The 972-nt window shown below is 52.6% G+C and overlaps 1 protein-coding gene across 2 annotated transcripts in view; it reads right to left on the bottom strand.

Annotated features, from left to right (window-relative positions):
• dnmt1 (DNA (cytosine-5-)-methyltransferase 1) overlaps window positions 1–374 on the bottom strand; it is a 58,714-nt gene extending 58,340 nt beyond the window's left edge. Inside the window, exon 1 of one of the 2 annotated variants that reach the window (XM_043695007.1) lies at window positions 115–374. In XM_043695007.1, the coding sequence (XP_043550942.1) occupies window positions 115–176 (62 nt within the window). In that variant the 5' untranslated portion in view covers window positions 177–374. The remainder of the gene's footprint in view (window positions 1–114) is intronic. The other variant, XM_043695008.1, reaches the window with a different exon arrangement.
• Between the last annotated feature and the right edge of the window lie 598 nt (window positions 375–972).

The raw sequence follows: 972 nt of genomic DNA, 5'->3' as shown, positions 1-972 counted from the left end.
TGACGCTGGCGGTACCGGCCGGCCATAATCCCCCCCCCCCGCACACACACCCCCACCCCGGGGATGGAGAGGCCACAGGCCCCGGCTTCGCCTGAGGGTAATTCATTCACTCACCGCTTCCTGATGTCCTCGGGCAGGGAGGATGCGGCGGCACTGCCGCTGGTCCGGGCTGGCATCGCGGGCGGGCGGGCGGATGGAGCGGGCCGGCCGGCCGGCGGGTGGAGTTGGGGGGAAAGGGGGCGGCGGTTCCCGGCTCCGGGCGGAAAACAGCGGCGCGAGCGGGCGGGGAGTTTCGCGCGCGATCAGGACTGGTCGACCCGCTGCCAAGTGGGAGGGGGGGACGAGTCATAAATCATCATTTTGAACACCCAGGTCAGAATCAGAACATCAATATTCAACCGCCATCCATTAATAATTAATTTGGCCAATTCAGCTGGTTGCCTTCTATGTTTCAACAATGAACTTAGCGGGAGGTTTCTTTCTAAAACACACGATGGCCACCCCCCTCCTCCTGCACGTTATGGTTCATGCTCACGGTCCAAGTCATTCATCATCAGAATCCCAGAAAAATAACAACGGGGGGTTGTTGTAATTATTTGTTTATGTTTTTATTCCATCCAGCACTCATGCTGTGAGCAAAATATTTCATTACTTGTGATTTCTTTACATTAAAGTAACTATCTGATTATGAGTAATCACAGTGATTCTGATAAAAGTGGATATTTGCAGGAGGTTGCTTTTCTGGAAGTAGTCCCCCCCTCTTCCCGAAATGGAATCCTCCGAGGCTGTACTCCTGAAAAGATGAATGGGAGGGAGGGGGCGTGACTACTGCTCGTTGTAGTAACTGGGCTGAAATACTCCACACTGTGCAACCCTGTGCCTTACTCCATTAACAGCACCACGAGACATAGTTTCAGCAAGAATAAAGCAATATCGGTTCGACTATTGTTTTAAATTTGAGACAATCATTTC

This window comes from Chiloscyllium plagiosum, chromosome 8 (genome assembly GCF_004010195.1).
Source record: "Chiloscyllium plagiosum isolate BGI_BamShark_2017 chromosome 8, ASM401019v2, whole genome shotgun sequence".
NCBI classification, from domain to species: domain Eukaryota; kingdom Metazoa; phylum Chordata; class Chondrichthyes; order Orectolobiformes; family Hemiscylliidae; genus Chiloscyllium; species Chiloscyllium plagiosum.
This window is presented reverse-complemented; position numbering and strand designations above follow the sequence as displayed.